The following is a 26,422-nucleotide window of genomic DNA, read 5'->3' on the forward strand; positions in this document are numbered from 1 at the left end:
TTAATTTACCTGATACTGGGAATCATGATTTTGATTCTTGTTTTTTATTTTTAAACTTAAGTTCATTTCAGTTAATTTTTCTTTTTGTAAAATGGAAGTTTCTATTCGTTACAATAATGACCACCAATAACATTTATTGAACTTTCCATATACAATGCTATGTGATAAAAGTTGCTTGAGAATTAGGTAACCCAAAATATGAGGTAATCTGCTACTTTTATGATAAAATATTTTATTTACCAAAGCTTTTTTGCTAACTTGCATATGCAACTTTGTAGAGATATAGATTGAACAGGTAGGCAGCTACTAACTTTACTTTACAAATGTAGTTATACGTTCATATATAAAATTATATATTTTATAAACTATTAGTTTAGAATATTATTTTCCACTTTCACACTTCATGAAACAATTTTACTCAGGCTATTTACATATATTTTGCCATCTAGTTTTCATCATTAATAAAATCGCTTTTTGAGTCCTCCAACACATCATCTTTTATCTCCGTCTACATTGCTAATATGTAATACTTCTGAATCTACGTATGATGTTTTCACTAGAAATCTTTTCTGAAGAAACCAGTACCCACTCTGATAACGTTAGGACATTTCCCCTCATCCCATCTATCCAAACACAATTGTTTAGTGTCTTTCTCTTTAAGATGGTCAGTGATTTTTGGAAGTCTTGCTTGCAAAGGCTTCCAATGGTCAGCACATGTAACTTTGAGGACATATTCCCAGGGAAAAAAACCATTATCTTTGTAAAAGTTTCTTAACCCTCTTTTTTACCAATTCTTTAAAACAAACTAGCGTTGATCGAGGTCATTTGAGTTTGACATATTTTTTTCAAATTGTACTTTTGTTCAAAACAAAGAAGAGAAAGCGTCCCATACTTTGAGAGACTTTGTGAGGTGCCGAATACATGGATTCCCTTGTTTTTGAAGGATACTTTCTTTGGGTAAAAAAAAAAAAATCTTGCTTTGTATTTAGAAAAGCTCAGTATCATAGAAACAGTAAGCATAGTGTTTACCCATCAGAAAGTTATATTTACTGGTATTCAAAGAAAATATGAGACAACGTAAAACAAACATAAAACAAGCATGAAACTGACAGTGGTTTTAAAGTCACCTTTCCTTGATCTAGTGCTCAGGTGGTCTTCACAAGCTTAACAATGGCATGTTTGTCTCATTCCTTTACCTGGAGTGATCACCTTTTTCTTTTCTTCACATGGTGAGACACTGTTCATTCTTTAGGGACAAAAAGGCACGGGTTGCTTTCAAAGTCACGTGTTCATACCACAAACCCAGCAGCCTATCATATCATGTTTGTACTTCTGTGACTGTGTCCACATGCCCTACTGGACCATGAGCTTTCTGAAGGTGTGAGCTGTCTCTGATTAACTTTGTAACCCAGGCACTGATTACAGAGTTGGGATCTTATAGGGGTTCAGTAAGTTCAGGTTAAACTGAATATCGCAGTCATATTTTAGCATCAGCTTAAGGAGAGCTATTAATTAATGAGAAAGAACTGAATTCCAAACTGGCCTTTTTGTATAATCTCTACACAGTCACTGCAATTCAGCCACTTCAAGCACAACCCAAAATACAATTCGTGGGCGTGAAGAGTGTTGCACATTTAACAATCTGCTGGGTGCCTTACTTGATAAAGCACAGTGGAGAGAGCAGGGAGGGGAGGAAGCTTTTGAACTGGGTTTCTAAAGGAGGCTTTGGCAGAAAGAGTGGGGAGGAACTGAGCTGAAACCTTTCCAGGGACCGGACTCCAGCTCTTTGGACTTACTTGAGGGTGGAATGGTAACAAAAAGGGCCATCAGATAATTTTTGGAAGTGCTCGAAAACTGTCTAATGAAAATTACTTGTTCCAACAATGGCCGAGCCACTAATCGGAGGGCGTCCACAGATGATGTGTATCTTATGCAACACTGATGGTGAAAGCAGCAAAAACACAGAATGAGAACCAGACGTTCAGCAAAGGCTTCCAAAGAATCACACTGTTGCCAGAGAGAGGAGAGGTTTTCCATTTCTGTAAGCCAAGGGGCAAGACCAGAGCAATCGCTACCATGGCTGGTTTATGATGGAAATTTTAAAAGCACAAATAACCCCTTAAGGAGAGAAAAGCCACAAACACAAAATCTAGTTTCCATTATTTTAATAACTTCTAGTTCAATGGTTTTTTCAAGTGACTTAGCCAAGACCAAAGTGAGTAGCTATTACTGCAGCCAGAATTGAGTTATTTTGAATTAACAGAATTGAAACTATGAAAGGACTTGATTAGGTGCTGGTTGGACACTGTGCCCAGCCTTGCTGAGAGGTGTGGGTTGGTAAAGATCCCACTGGGAAGCGATTCCATCCTTTATTACTTTCTGTCCTCTGGGCAAAATGAAATGATTCGTATTTGGAAATAAAATACTCAGTGGGAGGAAGGGTCATTTGCTTAAAGGAGTAAGACCATATTGCCCATGCAATTTGGGAAAGTCAACCTTAAGGATTTGTTTTGTATTTTATAACTTGATTTCACTTTTTCATTTTTATTTTGAGTCTGAGGCTCTGTGGAAGAAGAGATTTTTCATAGGTATTGAATATACAAACAAAAGTGATGGATTTGGGAGAAATCAGCACAGAGAGGTACAGGAAATCCAGAGCCAGTGTTAGGTCAACTGGGAGCATGTGGGTGGGGAGAAGAGGAAGGAGGAAAACTACGAGGTTGTTGTGTCATGGAAGCTGAGGGGAGAGAATGTGACACAAGGTGACAAGGAGAGATGCTGCCAAGACATCCAGAAAGATCAGCTCTCGTGGCATACCCTCCTCTTCGTGTTCTCTTGTATGTCAATGTCTCTTAAAATGTGGCACTGGATTGGATTCAACGCTCCGACTAACCTGGCATTGGACCATATTATCTGGTTCTTGTGCTCTGGTATTGTAGGTTTGTTGTTAGCCAAGTCGTAATGTTGGATGATATTAAACACCTGTAATCTCCAGGTCACTTTTACATGAATGGCAATGGCTTCATAGCCAAACATAGGATATTATTTCTATTAAGTTATATTTCACTATTTTGCCTTAGAACTCCATCTCATCATGATTCCTCTAAATCCTGATTCTCTGGTCTTTAGAGCATTATTCATTTGCATATAAACTCATTGGCCATTGGCCTATGACTTCTCCAAAAATAATTGATAAAAATATCAGAAAGATGCTACCTGTTTCAAATACTCTAAAATGATAGGTTTCTCGGATTAAAATGCATCTGTTATTGAACATTTTCGGGATAGCACTATTCAAACAGCTTGGTAATAATAATAGCTGGTATTTATTGAACACATTATTTGCTGGGTAATTCTCGCAGCAACCGTGTGATGTAGGAAATATCATTTTCCCATTTGACAGGTGAGGAAATTGAGACAAAGCCAGGTTGTCTGTAGTCACAAAGGTTATAGTAGCAAAGCCAGGCCTTCCACCAGGCTCTGTGGCTCTGGACTGATGCTCTGAGCCGTGACACCACACATACTCCATGCGTGTTCTCTTCCATAATTGTCACTCTCAGAGGTGACAAGAGGGGGTTGCCATGGAACCCTCAGGTTGACCACTCTAGTGACACTGTCACCAAGAGGAATTCATGTTATTTAGCATGACATTTTCATAGGGAAGCAGTGGTCATTTGCTATATCTTTGCTACATGCTGACAACTTACGTTCAGTGTCCAATTTAGAATTTTTCCCGAAATTACCATCAATCTTACTCATCTGTGAGATTCCAGAATAAATCTTTCCCACATTTTGGAAGTTGAAACATTTTCCCTTCAGACCTCTGGCAGTCCTCCTGTTCTGCCTTATACTCTTGGTTGCAGGTACACACTCAAACTAACCCATGGAGAAAAGATTAGTGTTTGGAAAAGGGCTGTTCCTCTAAGAAAGGGAGAATCCTCATGACACACGGCATCAACTGAAAAGCCGGGAGAGGGCAGGAACCAAGGGGGCTCAGTAGCATCTCCTTTCTTTCTCCTTTCTTCTGGCTTTGTTGCTTCTCCCTGCGTACGTATAGTCCGTTTCTACCTTTCATCGCCACAGCTTCCTCTGAGTTTCTGCAGCCTCACAGTTTTAGCTTAAATAAGGCCACCCCAGCCATGACACTACGTGACCGTGGACCTCAAGTGCTCACAACCACCTAGACTTGCCCTTGACAAATTACAAGGACAGGTGGCTCATCCTTTTCAGTTTGACAGCAAGGCATGGATCTAGGCTGCCTATGGATGAGCGCCCCTCTAGGCAGCATGGCCAGCTCTGCCCAGGAGCGGTGAGGTCCGGCCCTCTGGCCTGCATTGCTCAGAGTTCACGTCTATGGGAAGAGGCAGAACCTTCCAGCAGGGAGGAGGATTCCGCCGGCATGCTAAAGCATTGTTTTGTTCTTTTTTCTTTTCTTTTGGCCATGCCCTGCGGCTTGTGGGATCTTAGTTCTCTAACTAGGGATTGAACCCGGGCCCTCGGCAGTGAAAGTGCGGAGTCCTAACCACTGGACCGACGGGGAACTCCCCTAAAGTGTTGTTTTGAATTACCCATAAAGCAAGCAAGGTTACAAAATCAGTTCTGCAATGTCCGCATCTCTCAGTTCAATAGGATGTAATGCACTTGAACCCAGAAAAATTCATGTAAAGGAATTGACTGTCTTATATTCTAAATTGGATTTCAGTGTTTCTTCTTCCAGTTTCAAAATCATACAAGGAATCTTTCTACTTCATCTTCACGACATTACACTATCTTCTGTAAGCACTGGTCCAACTCACATTTTCATCTTTCTTTTGCCCCAGTCATAGCTTTAAAAAATAGACATTTTTTTTCTAATTGTACCATATCCCGAAGTTTAGCTAATTTGTATGTGTGCTCATAAAATGGTCAGAAGGGTCCTGGGTAGCCCCATGGGTTTTTTTCTTAGATTGAGTTCTTCTGAGGTTTTCCCTTTTAATGCTCCTCAAATTTTTCCTGACTTTGTGGACAGAGTTTAATTTTTTAAGAATTTGTCATTTTTCTTGAATTTCCTTTCCTTTATCTATTGTTTTTCTTTGTTCTTTTAAAAAACTTTTTAAAAAGATTTTGGCTGTGTTGGGTCTTCATTGATGCATGTGGACTTTCTCTAGTTGCGGCGAGCGGGGGCTACTCTTCGTTGCGGTGCGCAGGCTTCTCACTGTGGTGGCTTCTCTTGTTGCAGAGCACGGGCTCTAGGCGCGCAGGCTTCAGTAGCTGCAGCACGTGGGTTCAGTAGTTGTGACACATGGGCCCTAGGGTGTGCAGGCTTCACTAGTTGTGGCACATGGGCTCAGTATTTGTGGCTCACTGGCTCTAGAGCACAGGCTCAGTAGTTGTGGCACACAGGCTTAGTTGCTCTACAGCATGCGGGATCTTCCCGGCCCAGGGATTGCATTGGCAGGCGGATTCTCAACCACTGCGCCACCAGGGAAGTCCCTAATTTTTAATTTTTAAATTGTTTTTGGTCCCTGGGCTCATATCTCCTTGCAAAGTCTCAGTCTCTCAAACCTCAAGCTCATGACTGATGTGTCCCATCATCACAGGCTCTAGGGAAATTGATCGCTCTCGCCTAACGTTTTGGTCACTTCTACAGTAACAACCACTTCTCTGCTGGTCAGGATTAGTCCATGAGAGCACTTCTCTTCACTCTTTACTTTCTGACAGAGGACAGCATATAAAGAATTCAGCAAATGCTATGCTTTTTTTAAGAACAAGACACGAGAGGTGTCTGGAAAGACATCTGCCCGTTGCCATTCCTGTGTGTCTTTTTGCTCCACTAGTGTTGATATGCTTCCTTTGCAAAAAAAAAAAAAGAAAAAAATTCTGCTGAGGGAGAAGCTGATGGTGGAGGATAAAGCCCCCATAACTGGCTGCTAAATCTGGCTGCCTTCGAGAATCACCTGCGGATCTTGTTAGAAAAATGTATTCGCAGACCCCATCCCAGACCCACTCAATCAAAATCCCTGGGAATCCCAACAGAGCAAACCCCACCTAAGCCTTAGTCCAGGAGCTGAGGCCACTGTCTGTCATTCACTTCCATCGTGACAGCACATTTTATCCTCACTTCAAAGCTCTCTCCTGGGAAGCTGTAAGTATTTTAATAGATATCTTCTTAACATATAACTTCGAGTGCTATTCCATGTTTCTTTTTCAGTAGGTCTTACTTTTCCATTGCTACAGCTGAATTATATGCTTTGACTCACCAAGGCCTGGTGATGCTGTTATGTTTATCTCATTACATAAAAATGTCAGATTCATTTTACCATGTGTGAATTCTGATTCTAAACTTTCTCCTCCACTTTCTTTATTTGGCATCTTTGCCACTATCATCTTGCATGACATCCTTTCATATCTTTCTGATGCCTTCCCCTTTCCACTTACGTCCGTTTCAAGTCCCCTCAGTTATGTCAGTGACTTCTGTCAAATGCATTTCCCTCTAGTCTTTATAAGATTCACTTCATGTCTTGCCAACTCCTCTTTCTGATGTCATCCTGTTCACCAGATGTTTATATCATTGCTTATTGCACTTCCATGTCATCCTTTCAGTGACAAAATAAGCCGCTGCTAATGAAAAAAATGCATGAAAACATTACTAATGTCCCTCAGTCTTCCAGTGCTATATCCGTGTTGTCTAAGTCTGCAGCCTGGGCAGCATTTTCCATAACTGCAACTGTGCAACATCAGACCCACAAGCGATTGCAATTAGTTAAGGAATACTAGCTGTTTCATGGAGAACTTGGAAATTCTTAGATGCTTAGTACAATACAAGCTTATTCCTCAATCATGTTAGAGACCGATGTAGGTGTTCCTTTGCTTCCCACATAGTGATTCAGGAAGCCAGACAAAGGGGAAGTTGATTTGGGGAAACTACTTAGCTCTCTCTGCCACACGTGTTGACAGATGTTTTACAAACAAAGAGATGTAAATTCTAATAAATTTGGGAAATGCTGAATCAAACACAATGTAACAGGGTCAGTTGTTTTGTTCTGTTTTTGCTGTAGTACTTCCTCAGGCTATTACCATCCTACATATGCATCATTCATTCATTTATCCACTCATTCAGTCATTCAAGTATAATTTAGACACATAGGCTGTGGAAATAAAACCATTCTAGCATCAGTTTTTCTTGTTTTCATGGAGGAGGCAGATCTTAATTTATCACACAATACAAAGTTAGTCACAAGCCCTGAGAAGTGCTATCGGGGAATATTATCGGAAGCTCTAGAGACACGAAGCAGGAGGACCCGGCTCGCCGTGGGTCAGAGGAGGCATCCCTGGGGAAGGGTAACTGAGCAAGGTGTCAGGGAGCTGTAGGTTTCACTAAGGCAAGTTGTGTTTGAGGAACTGTCAAAGGTAAACAGAACCAGACACTAGTTAAAGTGGAAAGAACATTTTTTTTTTTTTTTTTTTTTGCGGTACGCGGGCCTCTCACTGCTGTGGCCTCTCCCGTTGCGGAGCACAGGCTCCGGACGCGCAGGCTCAGCGGCCACGGCTCACGGGCCCAGCCGCTCCGTGGCATGTGTGATCCTCCCGGACTGGGGCACGTACCCGTGTCCCCTGCATCGGCAGGCGGACTCTCAACCACTGCGCCACCAGGGAAGCCCGGAAAGAACATATTTTAATCAGCGTTATGCTCCTGCAATAGGGAAGCAGGTCCAGCATGAACTGAACTTAACTTCAATTTGTACAGAGATGACCAGGTGTTTTAAAGGGAGAATCAGGCAGCTGGGAGGGGACCAGCGGGGCCTCGAGCAGAGTCAGGGATGTGAAAAACTAGTGAGCGTTGGTCACTATGAGCGTGGTTTGGCCTCTGTGTCTGTATCTGGCAGTGATGGAGGTAAGGATTCAATCCTCTCACGGAGACTGGGAGGCAAGGGGCCTGTCCTTCCTAATGGTTTCATTTCAAAGGAATGGAGTTTAGATCCTTGAGAAAGACACTATGAGTTGTAGGAGATACATACATAATACATCTCAAAAGGACAGGAGAAGGATTCACAATTTTAAGCCCTTTTTAGTATGTGCTCCAAGAAAGGGTGGTCCGGGGCCTATCCTCAGGTGCTGGCTGGAACAAACAGTAAATCCTTTAGGCGGCCTTGCGCTTTCTCAGGCAGGCACTTTGAGGGGGCCTGGGGTCATCCTGGGTATGTGACCTTGAGCTGTTAGAAACTACGTCCGTGTTTGTTTCGGTCCTTTAATTTGGGGAGAATAAGTGGATGAAATCATTTGTGCTGAGACTCTGCATTCTTTATAGGCCAGGGTTGAGGCTTAGTTGGGAGGAAGGCTCAGAGGAGCTTGGCTCGAGTCGGGTCGAGGAGAACATCTGTCAGAACCGAAAGGACACAGCGTGTCTGAGGCCAAGGCTGCGGCTCCCAGCTGGGCAGGGACCTGCAGGTTAGAGCCCTGTGTGCAGGTGCAGAGTTCCAGTGACCGCTTGGGGCAGCAAGAGATCTTCCAAGAGTGAGCAGAGACAGCATGCTGGATTGGCACTTTGCCACACTCTGGCTTCGAGGATAAGTGGGAGGGGTAAGAGGAACTTTGGAGATTCAGAAAGAGCATTGCTGCAGTTCAGGTGCGAGATGGCCAGCCCTTCACACGGCTGTGGAGGGAGAATGTGTCAACGACAGGGGATTTGAGAGCACCTGGGGGGAAGAATCAATCGAACTGGACGAACACTGGATTGGGTGGGCGTGGTAACACAACGAAAAGAAAGACATCAGGATACAGCCTAATAGAACTGCATGCAGAGCAACAACGAGGAGAGGCAGAGGGGCCTCCCTCAGGGTGGAGACACTCAGGGGGACACGAAAGGCAACATTCCAGATGGATTCCATCTTGGCCCAGAATTCTAACACCTATTGGACGTTTGTAATCCACAGAACATTCTTAGGGAAACATTATTCTAGAGATGTTTTCCAAAATTTGTTTCCCATTTTTATTCTCATACAAAGAAGCAAAATGTTCAAGTTCATGAGAGATTATAAAATTCTCCTTCACATCTCAAACGTCTCTTTTGAGAATTACAGTAATCATAACACATTTTAAATCAACTACACTCCAATAAAAATTAAAAAAAAAAGAATCACAGTAATCAATGCCTACTATGTGCCAGCCACTCTTATAGACACCTTGATAGATAATTATTGCTTATCTTCAGGATAATTTAGCAGCTGGGTGGTTTTGTGGTCATTTACAGACAGGAGGACTGGGCCGCAGGTAAGCAACAATACTCACCCTAAGATCACACTGCCAGGAGGTGACGGACCCAGGTCGCCATAACCGGCAGGCTCTGAAGTCCACTTGGGTTCAAAGCTTTGCTCTTTCTCACTGGCTGTGACCTTGGGCACAGAAGTTAACCTCTGGCTTCCTCGGCTTCCTCATGTATTAAATGGCAAACATACTTACAACTACTCACGAAGTTGTTATAAGATCAAGTGAAGCGATCTGCACAGCTGGCAAGTATGAGTACTCCAGAAATGTTTATTATTCCTCCCCCATGCTCACCCCACAGAGAGGATAACTCCCTCTTGGCCATTCAGATTCTTCCTCCTACCTTTCAGGACGCTGTCTCTCCATCTCTTGGACGAGTCGTCTCCCTTCCTCGTGACTCGTCGGTTATGAGTGGCCGTTCCTCCCTCCTGAGGTCCGACTTCCACTCCCAGGCACAGCCTGGGTCTGTTTGGCTCCAAAAGTTCAGAGTCTGTTCTCTTTCTCTTCCAAGTGTCCTTCCTCCACCATTCAGCTCTTGGGAGGACTTTGGCTTCTTTTATCCTTTTAAAGACTTTGCATCCTCTCTAATGAGCAAAGTGTCCACAGATGCCTGTGTTTTCATCACTGCTGGTCTCATGAAGACACAGCTGATTCTGTACAGATCTCACACACAATGACCTCAGTTTCCCAACGTTTTGGTTTAAAGGTAAACCACAGTTGGAAGCGGCTCCAGACCCTGATCCTTCTGTTGTTCTTGGGGCGTCCCCTGGCATTTGAACTGCTCAGGCCAGCTCTCTCCTATCTGCAGACTCTTGTGCATGCTAATAATAAACGAAGATTTACTACCGCACCTTGCTCACTCACTGGAGGATGTCTCGCAGGCACTCAGTCTCCATAATAGAACATGAAATCTTGCTCAGTAGTCTCGGCACCTGTTTAGTTTGGTATAGTATAGACTCTGGAGCCAGGTAGCCTGGGTTTAAACCCGGACTTCGCCACTAACTAGCCAGGAAATGTTGAGCAAGTTATTTAGCTTCTAAGTGGCCCACTTTCCCCATCTGTAAAATGGGATAGTCAGCACAAAAGAGTTTTTATATATAAAGAGACTGGCACATAGTAAACACTTACATAATGTCATTTTTTTTTTTCCTTTTTTGCGGTACGCGGGCCTCTCACTGTTGTGGCCTCTCCCATTGCGGAGCACAGGCTCCGGACGTGCAGGCTCAGCGGCCATGGCTCACGGGCCCAGCCGCTCCGCGGCATGTGGGATCCTCCCGGACCGGGGCACGAACCTGTGTCCCCTGCATCGGCAGGCGGACTCTCAACCACTGCGCCACCAGGGAAGCCCACATAATGTCATTATTTGCCCCAGCACCTTAGTTAGTTATAAAGAAATTCCTAAATAGAGAGCGTTCAGTTCTTTAGGCTGAGATATAAATAACGGTTCATTTCTCAAGACATTTAATTTTCCTCTTGCTTTCTGTCTACAGCCTGCTTCACTACTGCATTTGACAATTCTCACAAAGGGTAAATGATAAATGATAAAGCCAACATTTTGGTCCACTTATTTTATTCCAAGCTCTATTAAGAAATATAGTGAAGGAAATGTTGATTCCATTGAATAATAGGAGTTTGGGGTAGTATCACTGTTACTTAAAAAATTATTTGTGTTACTCTCTGTTATCACAGAGAATAAGGACTTTGCTGTATTTTTGAATTTGACAATTCTTTTTTTAAAAAAATAATTACCAAGGAAGGAAACAAGAACAATTCTTCTCGAGTTGTTGATGCCTTTCAAAATGCTGAATTACCTCTCTATACCTGTTTCCAGAATTCTAAAATGGGGATAAAAATGTTATCTGCATTATAGAGCTGCTAGGAATTTTATTTTATTATTTAAAAAAATAAATTTATTTATATATTTTTATTTTTGGCTGCATTGGGTCTTTGTTGCAGCACATGGGCTTTTCTCTAGTTGCGGCGATCGGGGGCTACTCTTTGTTGCGGTGCGCAGGCTTCTCATTGCGGTGGCTTCTCTTGTTGCGGAGCACAGGCTCTAGAGTGCAGGCTCAGTAGTTGTGGCGCACGGGCTCAGTAGCTGTGGCTCGCGGGCTCTAGAGCACAGGCTCAGTAGTTGTGGCGCACGGGCTTAGTTGCTTTGCCGCATGTGGGATCTTCCCGGACCAGGGCTCGAACCCGTGTCCCCTGAATTGGCAGGAGGATTCTTAACCACTGTGCCACCAGGGAAGCCCCTAGGAATTTTAATTTTATTAGGTAATAACATGGAAAGGGCTTAGAGTGATACTCAGCACAGAGTAAGTGCTAATAAATATTATTTATCATTTTCTTAAACATAAACACAATTTCATGAGTTATTTGATTTCCAAAACAGCCTTCCCAGCGTGATTAGCATAGATTGGCCCCACCTGTTGAAAGCAGGGCTCCCTTTCCCTGGCCTCACAGATTTCCTCCAAAAGCCACAGGGCCTGGGTATCCAAATCGAAGAGTGGAGTAGTTAAAATCCTGTTTGCTGGCTGGAGAAATGCAGAGAAGCAGAGGAGATCTGATGTCTTAGCAGTGATTGATCTGCACTGACTCTGTTATCATGGCACTCCCATGGCACACTTCCTGGGCAGATGAATCATGTTTCCTGGAACTGTCTGTCAGAGGAAGTTTGCTTCTAGGACGCCTGGCATTTTGCTTAGAATTCAGAGATAAGCTATTTCAATTCTAAGGACAACCGCTGTTCAAAACCACACGTAAAAAGTGAAAACAGTGTGCCAAACTATTCAGTTGAAGACTCCCTACCGGATATGAATCTAGCATTGGACGAAGCAGGATCATGATTCAAAAGGAGTTTAGAATGAAGCGTATCCATTGGTTAATTAAGCCAGATACTTTGTAGTGTCACTAAGTGCAACAAGAAGCATTTTAGAAGCATTTTAAGACTCCCAAGTAAAATGCCCAAGTAACATGTGAGTTTTTTTAATTACAGAAAATTTAAAGGAGAGATGTTTATTTCAGTGTGATCAAAATCCCTTTCCTCAAAGGCAAATGCTGATCACTTGTCACCATCCCTCACAATGAAGAATTTTCATGTGATTGCATTAATTTGCTGCAGTTGAGGCAAATACAGCAGCCTTCAAAAGAGAGCCTTTGCTCTCAGATTCAAAAGAAACCGCGTGTTTCCCCTCTCAGTATCCTCTCCAACATGAAGGACAGGATCAGGTTAAATAATAATCTGACCTACCAATAATTCCCACACTACCCGCAAGCCAGTGAAAATTCCATTTGATGCTCAAAACTTGAAATTGCTGTAGCCACACTTCCTTTCCTGGTGGTTCTCACCAAGCTCTGCTTCTCAGACCACAGGCATCGGGTGCATGCAAGGTCTCTTCCATCATCCAGCAGACACATGGCACGAAGCAGAAGGCTAAATTCAGAACTTAGTGGTCATTGTTGTGGATTTCAGTTAATTACACTGATTGACTATGTTTTACAATGGGAACAATTTCCACCTGCAACATTTCAGAATTTTTTCAAAAATGACATCTTTACCCTTCAGTTCTCACATGTACTTATGTACTGAACAGGCTTTCTTCTCCCGCCCTCCCTCAGTTGGGGAAGAGTCTGCATGGCAGGGCTTTCGGTCCTTCCAGCTCCAGGTTCTAAGATTTCATGCTGTGCTATAGGTCCCTCCCTGTTTCTGAGTCCATCTGTAGCAGATGGTTAGGCTTTTAAGAGGCAGAATAATTTTTTTTAAATGTTGAGTGCTTCACATTAGCGGTAGAGTTGGCAGAGGGAAGGCTGTGGTTCATGGAATTAAATGTTCATGTACATACGAGGGAGAATATGCTTGGCTTTCAAAGCATTTCACTTCCCACTAGGGAGGGAATTAGGCACTTATTGGTCCATCAGTGACTATCAAAACTTATGTTTGTGAGAGCTTTTTGGTCCCTGAACATCTGAAAGAATGCTTTTTTAATAACGAATTAGTCTAATTAATAATAAAAACCTAGTTATGATTAAAAAAGGAAGCATTGTGGACAAAATATGGTTTTAAATTAATGCTGGAGGAGATTACCTTATATAATAACATTTTAATGGGCTAATTTTCATGGATAGTCTTGAGACACCTAAAAAAGATTGTGGAGACAGACAATATAATATTTTTAGTAGACCAGCTGGGTATCTGAGAACCTAAAAGCGTATGGAATTCTGACACTGGAAAAACATTACCAGTGCACATCTACATTGCTATGTCAGTAGGTCCCCAGAGACAATGCTTTAAAAATAAACTTACCTGATTACACAGGAATACAGGCATTGCAGACATTTTGGAAGATATAGAAAAACCTAGATAAAATAAAAATAACCTGAATTACATCATTACTGATAATATTTGGTGGTACTTATTTCCTGTAGTTCCATCCTATATATTTATTTTATTTAATATTTGAAGGGGATCATTTTGTACATACTGTCCTATAATGACTTTTTTACATGTAACAGTAGCTTGCGAATGTTTCTCCTTGTTACTTATTTATCTCCTTGTTACACCACAGCATTTGCGACATCGAATGTTCCACCGTCACAATACAGCCACCCATTCTTGTTGTAAAACACATAGAATCTTTGCACATTTCCACTATTATAAACAATGCTGAGATAAAACATCTTTGTAGTTAAACCTTTGCATACATCCATGATTAAACGATGATTAACCAAACAAACAACCCCAAATCGGCCTTTGTGGCTTCTAAAATAAGTAATATGTAGAAAGCAAAAATAAATATCAGTGCGCTATTAAGAGGGGACAGCAACTAGCCACCCCAGGGAAAGGAGACTATACGGTCTGTGTTTGAGACAGACCTGTAATTCAGAGTGACACAAAATAACTCAGAATGTGGTCTTTCAGTGGTGTTTCTTTGTCTCCTACAAAGCGCAGCACTGAGTCACTGTTTCCTTTTAGATGGTACCTCATGCTTCCGGCTGCAGCCTGCAGCACATGGCAGTGCGTTTCCCGGGCCGGGGGAGACGTGTGCCTCTGTATCCGAGGGCACTGTGAGAGCGCCCCGGTGTCTCACGGGGAGCCTTCACCTCCAGGGCCATCACGGCGCCCTCTGGAGCCTACCACGCTCTGCTGATGTGCTTTCCTTTAAACCTTTGCCTAATTTACCTCCACAATTGGATTCCTTTTTTACCCGAGGCTCTTCTCACCCACAGTGGGAGCCTTTTACCCTACTTGATGAATCTTGCTTGACAATTTCTCCTATTGTTACAGGAACATTTCAAAGCCCTTCAAATTTAAGGTAAACTCTGAAAGCTCCAAGTTTATCCAGGAGATTTGTTTGTAAACATTGGACAACAATGTTCTCAACAGCTGTTCTAATAAAGCGGTTCCCATAGTTCCTGGTACACTTGTTTTTTGGGTGGGGAAAATCGGAAGAGGTGCTCCAAGAATTCACCAGTTCCCACTCCTCTGGAGTTCCAGGGGCCAAGCAGCCAGAGCTGCAGGCTGGCCGGACGGAAAGGGGAGAGGAGGCTGCAACAGGAAAAAACACAGGTAGAGCCACTTTGCTTACCGGTGGTCTCTCCCTGATCCGCTCACCAGGGCAGCCTTGACAGATTTCCCAGTGTCCTCTTCGCCACCAGCCCTGCCATGATCCACCGTCTCCCTCCACTCTGACACACACTCCCTGGTCCGCCTGCCCCACTGTATGATCTGCACTGGGCTCTGCTCCCCACACACAAAACCAGGTCGTCATAGCAACACGCTGCCCCTGACGGCCATCCATCTCCTCGCAAGTGATTCATTGATTTGTTGCTTCCCCGTCAGGTCTGCCAGGGATGATTTCTGAGAAATACTTTATGTGAGTCAGTTCAAGTTCTTTCTACCTACCCATCATATTTTTTCTCTCAAAACTATTTCTGGTATGGTTTCTTTAGAAACAAGGCTGGTTCCCTTTGCCTCTGACCAAGAGTTAGAATAACATTTGGGGTACTTTCCATATGCCAGGACTCATCCTCAACCTATTACCTGGTTTGTCTCATTTGCTAAGCACAACAACCCTATGAGATAAGTACCATTAAGATGCCAAGTTTACAAAGAAATCTTAGCTTATGGAGGTTATGTAATTTTCACAAGATTATATTCTAAGCAAATTTTAGTGCTAGACTAGACTTTGAATCTAGAGCCTGACACTGACCACATTGAGTATACTCTAGTGTGTTCCTACAGTAAAATTACTGTCCGGCTCTCAGTTGAAATATAATCTTCTACTAGTGACATTGACTTCAAAAAGCCCCTCTGTGAACTCACTGAGTATAGTTCTCAGAAATGTAACTGTCTTCTTTACATTGACCAGAATTTTTGCTCTGTAAAACCATCAGAGATTCTCTACTATACCTAGAATTCTCCCTCGCGGCAGATGAATTATTTCAATTACATATTAAACTCTAAAGGATAAAGTTCTTTTGGGGTTCTTAAAGATTTGTTATAGGAACTGGACCAAAATTTTTTTCTGGAAGTTTCTCCATATTTTAATGATACCATCTCAAAGAAACTCTTGATTTAATTTCTTTATATGGACTATATTTAATTCTTACGATTAAACCTCCACTATAAAAATGTTTTTCTTCCAGAAAAATTTCAAGTAAATAGGAAAAACAGTAGTTAGAAAAAGTGTGAATTCGATGCTGATCTAAAATAGAAAGGGCTAAGTTTTAGTTGTTACTCACTGTGATTCTAAAGTGGGTTTAGAAAAGAAGTCTATCTATACATCCCAAACTGAGATAGGAGACAATTAGTTATAATTTCATTCATTAGGATCACAAATTTTCAAAATCATAAAACCATTTAGCAACAAAGAGGCCCTTGAAAAGCACACTTCTGTTCTGAGAGTTCTTGCAGTTTATAAAGTTGATTCTTGCTGAGGGAACAGGTTACACATTAGCTGACCCTGGGTTTCTCCAGACTTGAGTTCCAGTGATTCGTAAAGTACCTACAAAAACCTTAATCTTAAAAAAACCTCACTCTGTCGGTGATATGTCTTCGGTTTTCTGTCTTCCATTTTGTATGCACTATTTAGGAGTCCACGGATCATTTCATGTTGCAACCGTAGTCAGAAATCTCTAATGGCCTCATCAACTCTGCATGCACCGAATTATCAAACCCCTGCAAAGGAAGTAGATAGAGATTGGCAAGCGAGACTTCTGCAAGAGATTTCCTTCCTCTCCGAGTGTTGTAAGAGTGGTTGAGATGTTTCAGGGTGATGCGGGGGTGGAAGATCTAAAACACAAAAACCCTAAGCGAATCTTCTCCCGAAGAGGATAACTGAAAAGATTCTACACAGCAGGTTTTGTACATATACATATCCACATCTGAAGATACATTAAATGGCAACTTGAAAATGTAAACAGCATTTCAATTATTAAAAAAAAAACCAAACCTCTAGACACAGTTATACAAATTCGATCTTCATATTCAAAGTAAGAATCTCAGTCTTTCACTTCTTAATTTCTGCTAGTCCCCTTCCTATGGACTCAAGGCCTCAAATACTGTTCAGATGGAGTAAATCTTGGGGCTTTCTAAAAGCCGGAAATGGTACCCTTAGCGGAACCGAGCCACATGCTGGCCAGGAGTCCCAGTGAGTCACAGCTGGGATGGCCTGTGGTTAACGTTCTGCTCTGAAAACAGAATCAGGAACAGCAGGCACCCTCTGGTTTCCACGGTAACCGGTATTTGTGTACTTTGAAAAATGACTGTTCCTTTTTGGGTGGTAAATTTAACGAGGGAATGAATTGTTGAGGTGATGTTAGCCATCTGTGTGAGTATAAACAAAAACCCGTGATTTAATTAAGTGTAAACGTTAGAAAGACATAAAATTAGGGGTGTGGGATTTTTTCTTCTAGAGAGGTATTTTTCTACACTAATTAAGTCATTAATTTATTTGACATTATATGTATTTTCATCAACGTCTATTTGATGTTTATTTCAACGTATCATTCTCTTCCCTCCAAAGGCAAAAAGAAACTACTTGTTATTCACCACTGTTCCCCCCAGACCCACTCCCTTTGCCCCCAACCCCCATTCCATTCACAGTGTGTTATTTAAGAGCCACTGGGATCAGGGGCTCTCCTTCAATGAAGTAATTCCATCCGGAAGGAAGAAAAAAACATCCCCTCCAAGTCATGTGAAAGTGTCACGTTTCTTAACCTTGCTGAGCTGGGAGGCAAAAGCACTATACTCTTTATGACCGTGCACAGAATCTAAACTAGGGCTTCTCAAAATGTTGCTACCTAGTTTTTCAGAAGATCCATGAAGCTTAAGGCAATTATAGTTCTAGAGAGATCTTACCTCATGTTTTGTTGGATAAAGATGAAGTAATTAAAGTTTTGGTCACTGCAGTACAATCCAAAGTTTAGAATGAGCCTTTTGGAGTGGAAACCAGTAGAGCGTTTTCTTGTTTATTATGCTTTGGCGTGAGAACAGTATGTTTGTTTTTGTACTAATTAGTCTTGAATTGGAATTCATACCCTAGGTTTAATAGAAACTCTGTGGCTGAAATAAATACCCTGCAGTGAAGCAATAGTTTAGGAATAAACAGGTTACCATACAGACCTTCTTCCCCCTCTACCTCCTGCAGTGGGTGGTGGGTCTGGAGATGGGACGTGGAGGGCTGTTTTTGTTTCCTCTTCTTTTTATGTGGCTTTATTCTTTCTCTCATTTTTGCTCCCCCTTCATGTCTTCTGTCAACCACCTACAGTATTAGAAGTTTGATAATAAATACACATATTCAAAGCAGCAGTATTTAAAACATTAAAAGGAAGCTGAAGGGACAGGTCTGAAAACTAAACCTCATCTTTATCATTTGCATAAAATGCTTAAGTTTAGTACTTAAGACTGAGTGATATAATGGACTTCTGAGTTTCTCTTTTTAAATCTCAACTGACCTTCCCCACGTCGCACAGAAATGTACGGCTGATCAGCCGCCCGTTTTGAGAACTCAGTGAGATGACCCAAATTTAGAAATCTGCGATTTTTATTATGACCTTGAACAAGGCCCTTCTGCAGAGTGGCCACAAAGGATGCAGACCTTTTGCTGCCTGAAAGGAGCATGCTGAAGTTTAGGACTGTAAGATCCTAACATGTATCTAACTGTGCAGCGTTAAAGTAACAATGCAGATTAAGTGCCATTAAAATCAATGCAGCTGTCGGGGAGATGGCTGTGTTCCTTCTCTGAAGCTGTTGTATTGGGAACCTGCCCCGGACAAAGCCCTGTGCTCGGCTGTGAGGGGATGTAAGAGGTAGTCTGGGCTCTAAGGAAACTCGTAATCAGTAGGGGAGAGAGACACACATGCCTATCACCAGAATGTGCCCATTTCCACAAAGAAGCACAAATGAAAAGCTGAGGGGTTTCAAAGGAAAACTAATTTATGACCAGCTACAGGGATTAGGGAAGGCTCCATGGAGGGGCTTTGTAGAATCTGATTAAGAAGCTTCCCATGCTCAAATCAACATACTTCAAACAGTATTTTCTATCATAACATTTCAATAAATAAAAATAATTTGGTCAGTGTGGAATTTATTGAATCCAGATGATACATTTACATATAGACACACACAAGCACATACACTCACACGTGTGTACTCTCCAAGAGAATAATAAAGGAAGTGCATGATCAGACATTTTCCATTTTTTTATAATGGGCAGCTCATCCCAAGGGTAACTGGAACAAAGCATTTAATGTGGACATTTGGGGATTAAAAGAAAATGTAGTGGCCTGAGTCATGAGGAAGCCAATCCTTTTGGATTATCATTATTTTTACCAATTGAAGAGATATGGCAAAGGTGTTTATTTTTTTAGTTTGGAGATATGTATCTGATGAAATTAGGCAGATAAAAGGTACCCAACAGGATGTATAAGTACCTCAGTGGGGAAATGGGCAAAGACCTCAGCAGAAAAGTTGCAAGAGAAGAAAAAGAAATGCCCAATAAACATGAAAGAAACTTCAACCCCAAAGTAACAACTTAAGACAATTACAAAAAGAAAACAAATTTTCACTATTAGCGCCAGTTTTTAAAATAATGGCAGTCATAAAATATTTCCATAAACTGCTGGTGGGAGAATAAATTGGTATAAACTTTCCGGTAAGAAGTTTAATAATATATATCCAGAGCCATGAAAGATCATGCTCTTTAATTCATTCCCTTTATAGGAATCTTTCCTAAGAGAAATTTAAACTATCAAACAAAGACATATTTATTGGCCCCCAGGTTGGAAATATGCTAAGTGAACAACAGTAGAATTATAATGTAAATCAGCATGTTAGTAGTATTTTGTGCCACTATTAAAAATGTTTACATAGACTATTTAGTGAAAAGCAGGGGACACAATTAAATGTGTAGCCCAAATTGATACACACACATATTCCCCTGCACACATATGTGTATATGTACATATACAAACAAATGAAAAAAATGTTGGTAAGAGAAGCTTGTGGTATTAACAAAATATTAACCGTGGTTCTCTTCAGTGGGATTAATTTTTGCATCTTCCTTTCAGAGTTTTCCAAAATGTCTAATTGTTTATAGATAGTATTTATTTTAAAAATTGATAGCTTACAGATACAATACTGTTATTCGCTGAACATCTCTCATGTGTGATTCATATGTGAACCCATCTCACCTGGCCCAGCATTTCCTTCTTCTGTGCCTGGATTATATTGGGTTGGCCAAAGTGAACTTTTTGGCCAACCAATAATTTGGAGGGACCTCTCTGTATATAATTATCTATTTTTAATTCCTGTACTCAACCCACCTCAGTAGATTTACCCGTAACTTTTGAACCAAGGAACAGCTTTTGCTGCATGAGTGGACTTTGCTTCTTCCATCTGACAAGCCCTGTAGGTTTTCACACTGGGAGGTCTCTCTCTGATTGCAGCTCTATGATGGCCCACGGCGCATGGGGCGCTATTGTGGAGCAGACATTCCACCTTCAGGGAGCACCACGGGCTCCAAGCTTCAAGTGCTGTTTTATACCGACGGGGTCGGTCACCATGAGAAAGGATTCCAGATGCAGTGGTTCATCCAAGGTAAGCCCTCTGCTGATCTCAGTTGTATTTGGTAGTTGCTATTTGACCAAGAACCGTTCCCTTTGCAATTCTATATTTGGAAACAGTACCATTCACGAATAGTGGAACTGATCTTCGGTGGCTGTGGGGTGCCCATGGCTGTGGCAACTTGAAGCGGGATCTCAGTTCCTCGACCAGGGATTGAACCCAGGCCGCGGTGCTGACCCGGCTCTCGTCTGCTTTGTAAAAAGAATTTTAACAAAGAGGTGGAAAACAGTGAAGCAGGTAATGTGTTTATTAGGAGAGGAATACGTGTGGAGAAAGCACGGGTGGGCTCAGGTTGAGAGAGAGAGCTGTGCCTCTGGGGTCGTTTAAATCACTTATATGGGGCAGTTCTTCCGGGCCTCCTCTGGCCAATCATCTTGCTTTGTCTGGCTCTGAGTCCCTATTTGGTCTGACTCGGGGCCCTCCCCTGTGTGCGCCTGCACTTTTTAGCAAAGATGGATTTCAGCTCAAGGGTCTCTGGGAAGTTGACAGAACATATTATGGTCTGGCGCCCCCTCCCTTCTCCGAGTCCTGAGGACCCTTTCTGTGCATGTGTAGTTTGCGAGGTCTCCTTGACCTCAAGAATGGGAAATAGGGCTTCCCTGGTGGCGCAGTGGTTGAGAGTCCGCCTGCCAATGCAGGGGACACGGGTTCGTGCCCCGGTCCGGGAAGATCCCACATGCCGCGGAGCGGCTGGGCCCGTGAGCCATGGCCGCTGAGCCTGCGCGTCCGGAGCCTGTGCTCCGCAACGGGAGAGGCCACAACAGTGAGAGGCCCTTGTACCGCAAAAAAAAAGAATGGGGAATATATGGTCTCTCTATCTTCTCTCCAAGCAGGGCTCAGCTCCTCCTTGCTCCTTCCATTCTCTTTATCATGGAGCGTCTGTCCACAAGGGACAGATTCCAGCTGCTCAGCCTGGGTCCCATCTATCTCCTGCCTCAGAACCTGCGTGGTAATCTAGTGCCAAGCCTCAGAAAGTTTACTCAGACGTTGGTGGCTCTTGGAGAGTTGAATCCTGTTGGAGTTAAGACCAGAAGTGAAGTCCAAGTGGACAGGATTTGGGTAACTGCTTCAGGAGGTGCAGCCGTAAATTGCTTACGAGAAAGGAGGAAGCAGAAGGAAGTTTCTAGGGGTGAAGGCCTGTACCTGGGTGTGGCAAGCAGGTCACAGGGTGCGATGGAGTCTCTCGGGGGAGTGGAACAGAATGAGATTTAAGACTCACCCTGACACTGAGCAGAGAAGGAGTGACGGGGATAGAAGGGAAGGAAGGAGGGTCGATCAGAGAGAGAAGGGGGAGGGAGAGGACTGGGCTGTGAGGGGAACCCGAGCAGAAAGCTTGAGCCAGTGATGCACTAAGCCAAGGACAGGGGTCACATCTGCCAAACGAGTAGGGGCAGGTAAAAGCCTGCCTACGAACTGGTGGTTCCAAAAACAGGTAGGGATCACCACTCCTCTGAAGATGAAAATTCGTTTTAAGCGCAAGTTCTGAAACTTCTAGACTGACCTCATGTGGGCCAGTCGAAAGGCAGAGGACCCCAGACAGTGCTTCTCAAACCCTGGTCCCCCAAAGCAGCAGTATAATTTGTGAGAAATGCAAATTCTCAGGCCCCATCCCAGAACTGTGGAATGGCAAACTCTGAAGGGAAGCCCAATAATCTGTGTCTTAACTAGTCTCCCTGGCGAGTAAAGTTGAGGACCACTCTCCTAGAGTGATCTAGACCTGAAAAATATAGTCCTCGTGAATATTATACAAGCAGTTCTAGGCCAAGAGCTTAGGGCTCACTACTCTGATTCAATCAACTTGAAAGAGGAGTGGAGTTGCCATGTTACACCTGGTATCACACACAGACATCCTGAACTGTGGTTCCGCTGTCACAATCAGGGGTGAGCCCAGGGTGAGCATACGTGAATGTGTGTTGAGGGTTTTTAACATCATAGTACATGTATTATATGCATCGCAGCACTTTACACAACTGAAGAACCCTATCATATACTTGAGAATGTACGACGTTCTATTATTATGAACTGGAGCCTGAGTATATTTCGTTAAAATCTACCTATAGGGTTTTTCAGTATTTAAAAATATTCAGTGGTAATCCACAGCTACTTATAACTTGAAATACAGATTATAAATTCCCAAAGTGCATGAGCTTTGATAATTAAGCTTGTAGAAGTTCGGGGTTGTCCTTTTCATCAAATAGGTAGATGTAACCTTGGAATGTCAATTTATTGATCTATTAAATGAAGGAGCTGGATTGATTCATCTCTGTAATACAGCCCGTCTCTAGTATTGTGTGATTCAGAAATAGCCTGACTCTGAGGGAACTAGAGACGGTGTGGAAAGACCTAGAAGAAACAGGAAAATCTTGGGACATGGCCCAGATTCTGAAGGGCAAAGGGTATTTTCCAGAACGGTGTTTCTCAAGCTTCCACATGGATATGCGTCACTGGGGATCTTGTTAGGATGCAGATCCTGATGTGAGGGCTGAGGTAAGGCCCATGGATCTGCATTTCTGAAAAGCTCCCAGGTGATGCCGTTGGCGTGTCTCTGTAGACCACACTCGGAGAGCTTTCCCTTCTCTAAACTCTGAAGCGGTGAGGTTCTTTCTCACTGGGGCCCCAGCCCTTATCCTACTGACACTGAGTCAGAGAGTGGAAAGTAAGAAATGCCAACCAGGAGACCGAGGCTCGGGGCCTAGGGGCACGGTCCTCAGCCCGAGATACACGCGGGAATTGCCTGGGAGTTTTCACAAGTACCGGTGCCTGGGTTCCAACCCAGGAGATAGGATTCCATTGGTCTGCGGTGGGACCTTGACTACTGCTAATTTTGAAAAGCTCCCTAAGTAATTCTGCCATGCCGCTAGGACGGAGCATTTTAGGAGAAGCGATTTATTTTGCTGGCGATATCTTTCTCCTCAGTGCGCTGCTTCCTCTCCCCTCCAGGCCGTTGTAGCCGTACTAGTCCAAGGCCACGCTAAGGACTTCATGGTCATTATTGGCTACCCTGGACGACTGGGTTTCTCCAGCCAACACACTAGGCACGGTTTTGAGTTTTGGTTGGGAAAATTTTTTTCTTCCAGTCCCATTTGGAATCTGTCTTCATTTGGGAGAGTCAAAGACATCCTCTGTCTATTCTCGTAACCTGTTTACTATTTCAAAACTTACTCCCAATTGCTGAAAACTTGCTAAGCTTGGAACCAGAGTTGTGCAACAAAATTTTGCCAGATAGGACCAGAACTGAATAAATTTTTTTTTTTTAACTCTGTGCCACTAGATGTAAATTATGCTTGGGAAGAACCTTCTGGAAGGAGACTGTTAGTGGTCTAGATCAGTGCAAAATTAACTGTCATATACTATAGCTACGCAATGCTGAGTTTATACTCAGCATCTGAACTACGTCTGTAACTCGAGACAGCCGAGAAGAGGGGCCGACAGAAAAGAGAAGGGTCAGGGAGGAGGCCTCCAATGGAAGAGGTTCCCTCACTTCTCACCTGTTGTTGGTAACCTGAAGACATAAATCTGATTTCTAGTCATCCCTGTGTTCCTTCCAGAGGTACTAAGGAACTGTTAGTGTGTGGCTCCTGCCCCAGGCCTGGTTCCTACACTCTGGGAGCTCACAGGCGACTGGGGGAAGGAGCCATCCAGCCAAGAGGCACATAAATAGACATGAAATTAGCGGTGTGATGATGCCACAGGAGCATACAAAAGGGGATTCAACCTGCACAGGAGGCCAGGGCAGTCCTGCATGAGGGTGCAACTTTTGAACTAAAATCTAAGAATAAGCAGGAGCTAAGGAGGCAAATAGGAGAAGGAAAAGGGCTCCTAGTAGAAGAAAGACCCTGTGGTGGGAGGGGGCAGGGTGCGCGTGGGGATCCACACGTCTAGGGCGGCTGGAGTCCAGTGTCACAGGTCCAGCAGGAGGGTCCGGAGAGCGAAGCAGTGGCCTTTGGGTCCCTTACTGTTAGGGGCTCGGGCAGGGACGGGCTCATACCCTCTCTTTCCCGTAAACCCTTCAGATTTCAGAGAACTATAAGTTTTTTCTTCTTTTTATGCATCTTTATTTGGGAGATTATCTGGACGTTGAGCTTCGAAGCATTTATGACCTTGAAGTATCACATGTGCATACAAAAAAACCATGTTTACTTGAAATAAAATGTTGGTTTTCAGTTCCTTTTTTTTTCTTGTCATTTAAAAATTTATTTTTATACAATTTTAAAGTTTACTTTCCATGTACAGTTATTACAAAATATTGGCTGTCTTCCCCGTGTTGTACAACACATCCTTGAGCCTGTGCTACACCCAATAGTTTGTACCTTCCACTCCCACCCCTATACTGCCCCTCCCCCCTCCCCACTGGTAACCGGTAGTTAGTTCTCTCTATCTGTGAATCTGTTCTTTTTTGGTTATAGTCACTAATTTGTTGTGTGTTTTAGATTCCACGTATAAGCAATATTACACAACATTTGTCTTTGACTTACAGAGAAATGAGTTTTGAGTAGCATCTGGAAGCACTGAAGCAACGTGGCATGTTGTGGGATCTGAATACAAAATATTCAATAAGTAATATTCATAATAATATTCGTAACTAAATATTAAACAGATACAAGGTCCAGAATACACTTAAAAATTAGTCTCAATTTTAAATTAAAGAGAAATATTCTTGAATGTGCCTGTGTGCACACACACGTGTGTCTGTGTAGGTAATTCAGAAACGTCGTCTGAGCGCAGCCTCTTCAGATCCGCATCTCAGAGTCAGGCTCCAGCGCTGGGCGGGGACACCCAGGCTGACACTGGCCGGGAAGCTGCTCTTCCGCACGGGCCAGAGCAAGTGCCTTTAAACTCTGAGCCTCTTTTCACTAGAATCAAATCTCCTTTCAGGCCCTCTTTCCCCTCCCAGTCTCCTCCAAACTATGCAGTGAGAAGTCCAAAAACCTCTTGGTTGCAAGTTCAGAGTCTGCGGTGGCATCATTTCCTGACCATTGCTGCCGAAGAAGACTCCCCATGTGCTTCATTCATGAGGCCAATTAATAAATAAACCCGCTCACAAAATGTGCCTCTCTGTCGCCCACACAAATCTTCTATTTGCTTTGAGAAAATGGCTCTACAATCGGGCTTTCTTTGTGGGCACATCTTTAAAGTGGTGTTGCGGGTGTGAGATTAACCACACTGCATTGCCTTTATGCAAAGCATCAAAGAGGATCCCGCTCTGCAAAGAAAGAAATGGCCACAGTTGCCCTGTCTGGCTAAACGGTGTGCAGTATTCAGCGCTGACAGCATTGTCTGGGGGCTGAATTTGGCCTGGCCTAGGGGACCTGCATCTGGGTTGCTGAAGGGAATATAGAACTTTCTGCGAGCTGCGTGAATAGGGCCCCCCGGCCAGCTGCACAAAGCCCTCGCCTCTTCTGATCACGCCTCCCAGGGGCCCTCTTTCACTTGGCAGTGGAATCTGGCAAAAAGCAAGGTCAAGGAGCTTTGTGAGTGAAAGGGTGACATTTGCAAAGGGAGAAAACCCCTGAACTGAGAACAGCAGAGGAAGGGCGAAGTGCATGGATCAGGGGGTGATGTCACCCTGGGCTTTCACAAAGAAGAGAGTGGCCTTTTCTCTGGGGAGATAGATGACATCAGCCTCTTGAATGGGGGCTGGTTCCATTTTCTCATCTTTTCAGCTATTAACGAGATTTCTCAAGCCTTGAGGGTTCTTCAGAGATCAGCTCGGGGTTTATAAAAACTGTATCCGGATCCTGCATGGCTGGCTTGGTTTGAACATGAGCCAGCTGTTTCTTGACCACCTGTGGACACGCAGCACGGTATCAAAGCGCTTCTAAAAGATGCATTTTGAGAGCCCTGGCAAAGAACCTCCTTGAGGTCAGCAACATTTCTCGTAAACCTTCCCTCAGTTCTTTCCCTCCTCACATGGGCATTTCAGTAGTCTTTGCTATTGTTGGTCTTTCAGGGGAATTCCATCTAATTTGTCGTTTTTTATTCCTTTTGTGATTTAGAGTATCTGTGCTGGGGTTTCTGGGAGGCTCACCCTTTGAGGACAAAGGTTTTATCTTT

General features: G+C 43.2%; 1 protein-coding gene across 4 annotated transcripts in view; it reads left to right on the top strand.

Moving 5' to 3' along the window:
• Positions 1-26,422, top strand: part of CUBN (cubilin) — a 264,461-nt gene that overhangs the window by 68,679 nt on the left and 169,360 nt on the right. For all 4 annotated transcript variants that reach the window (XR_003795949.1, XM_029238289.1, XM_029238291.1 and 1 more), the window contains exon 28: positions 20,191-20,341. Coding sequence is in view for 3 of the 4 variants with exons in the window: in XM_029238289.1 (XP_029094122.1) it covers positions 20,191-20,341 (151 nt within the window). In the remaining variant the exon portion in view is untranslated. The remainder of the gene's footprint in view (positions 1-20,190; positions 20,342-26,422) is intronic.

This window comes from Monodon monoceros, unplaced genomic scaffold, assembly GCF_005190385.1.
Source record: "Monodon monoceros isolate NGI ecotype Baffin Bay Population unplaced genomic scaffold, NGI_Narwhal_1 Super_Scaffold_21, whole genome shotgun sequence".
Lineage (NCBI taxonomy): Eukaryota > Metazoa > Chordata > Mammalia > Artiodactyla > Monodontidae > Monodon > Monodon monoceros.